The sequence below is a fragment of the Cajanus cajan genome, chromosome 11 (assembly GCF_000230855.2).
Source record: "Cajanus cajan strain Asha chromosome 11, NIPB_CcT2T_4, whole genome shotgun sequence".
NCBI lineage: Eukaryota > Viridiplantae > Streptophyta > Magnoliopsida > Fabales > Fabaceae > Cajanus > Cajanus cajan.
In genome coordinates, this window is record NC_138527.1 from 5401803 (window position 1) to 5403963 (window position 2161).

General features: G+C 47.1%; 1 protein-coding gene across 1 annotated transcript; it reads left to right on the forward strand.

The window, feature by feature from the left end:
• The first annotated feature begins 906 nt into the window (after positions 1 to 906).
• LOC145953308 (uncharacterized) lies at positions 907 to 1758 on the forward strand. The gene has a single exon (XM_083067251.1). It carries the CDS (start codon positions 907 to 909, stop codon positions 1756 to 1758), a length of 852 nt encoding a protein of 283 aa, XP_082923377.1.
• Positions 1759 to 2161: the final 403 nt, after the last annotated feature.

The window sequence follows — 2161 nt, forward strand, 5'->3', positions numbered from 1 at the left end:
CTAACTTCTCTGTCGTTGATTAGCCTTCGGCAAGACAAGAAGGAGTCCCTTCGGACCTTCATGGATAGATTCAATAAAGCCGCATTGGAAATCCGACACCTTAATCCAGCCGTAGCACTTCATCACCTCACAACAGCTTTAAAGCCAAGGCCATTCGTCAATAGCATTTGCAAGAAACCTCCTTCGGACATGAACAACCTACGAAGGAGAGCTGATAAATGTATGAAAATGGAGGAGTTAGCTGAATTCCGAAACCAAGCCCGAACTGAAACCATGAAAAGGACCGAGAAGACAGGGGATCAGCCATTTTGGGGTCGCAATAAAGAAATAACACTACGGGAACGACCCGCGCGCAGCCCAAAATACTCTCATTACACGCCCTTGAATGCAATTCGGGCAGCGGTCCTAGAATAAGCTCTTTCATCCAAAGTGTTGGCAGTTCCGAAGAGGGCATCCACTCCACCATGCGCCGATACCAACAAATCTTGCAGGTATCACTGCAATCGTGGACACTCAACCGAAGAGTGCGCTGCTCTAAAGGACAAAATTGAAGATTTAATTAAACAAGGGCAACTCCAAAATTTTGTGGATCGACCAAACTCATCTCGGCATCGGCCCACGTACCAGTCTCAACAGCGAGACAGGCCTGAGCATGCAGATAGACGTCGAAGCGAGCGTAGCCGATCAAGAGAAAGGAAAGAAGAACCTCACATGGCACATCGGCGAGTAATCAACACGATTGCCGGAGGCTTCGCCGGAGGTGGATCGTCCTCATCGGCGCAAAAGAGACACCTGCGGGTCGTCAGATCAGTCAATGCTGTTAAGCAACGATCGACTCGGTGATTGCCTACCATCACATTCACTAATGAGGACTTTCAAGGCATTGACTCGGTGCAAGATGACCCTATGGTTATCAGTGTGGAAATATATAATTGCATCGTGAAAAAGACATTGGTAGATCAGGGCATCTCAGCCGACATTCTGTATTGGAATACCTTTAAACAGCTTGGCATTCTTGAAGAGGAGATGATCCCCTACAATGAACCCCTGGTCGGCTTTGCGGGCGAGAGGGTCAACACCAGGGGATCCATCAAGCTGTCTACTCAATTTTGCTTTGACGAAAAGGAGCATCGGGATATCCAGGTGAAATACATTGTTGTGCAGGCTAACACATCCTATAATATACTACTCGGTCGACCTTCGTTAAACGCGTTAGGAGCCATCGTTTCAACACCGCACCTTGCTATCAAATTTCCATCAGACAAAGGAAATATTCTCACCGTCCATGCCGATCAAAAGGCAGCCCGGGAATGTTACTTTGCAAGTCTACGGGTACCCCCAATCGGCGAAAAGCAAACAAAATCTAAACGAGTGCATGCAGTAACTCCTCAATCCCCGGAGTCGGCTTCAGCATGGGATCTTGATCCAAGGTTGAATGAGGAACGGGAAGAACCAATAGAAGACAAGATCCCTTTGCAAATCGGCTCGCAATCATCCCAAGTCACTTACATCGGGATCAGTTTGTCAAAAACCGAACGGCTCGCACTCAGTAAAGTAATGGTCTCGAACAAAGACTTGTTCGCCTGGACGCCATCGGATATGCCAGGCATAAACCCAGATTTCATGTGCCATAGATTTTCAATCTGCCCGGCAGCTAAACCGGTCGCTAAACGAAAAAGGAAGATGGGAACAGAAAGGAAAGTTGTTGAATCGGAAGTCGCCAAGCTATTGCAAGCCCGATTCATTCGGGAGGTGTAATACACCACTTGGCTAGCAAATGTGGTCATGGTCAAGAAACCTAACGGAATATGGCGCATGTGTACGGACTACACCAACCTTAATAAGGCATGTCCCAAAGATGCTTACCCGTTGCCCAACATTGACCGATTGGTCGACGGGGCGGCTGGACATAAGCTATTAACCTTCTTGGATGCCTATTCGGGATATAATCAAATCCGAATGCACCCACAGGACGAGGTGAAAACAGCCTTCATCACTGAATCGGCCAACTACTGTTATCAGGTGATGTCGTTTGGCTTAAAAAATGCCGGAACAACCTATCAGAGACTAATGGACAAGATCTTCAAATATCAGATTGGCAAAAATCTTGAAGTGTATGTTGATGATATGGTGGTCAAGTCCAATGATCTAGGCACTCATA

Bases quoted from the DNA above. Each gene is read 5' to 3' on its own strand.
- LOC145953308 (XM_083067251.1), top strand. From the start codon at position 907: ATGGTTATCAGTGTGGAAATATATAATTGCATCGTGAAAAAGACATTG.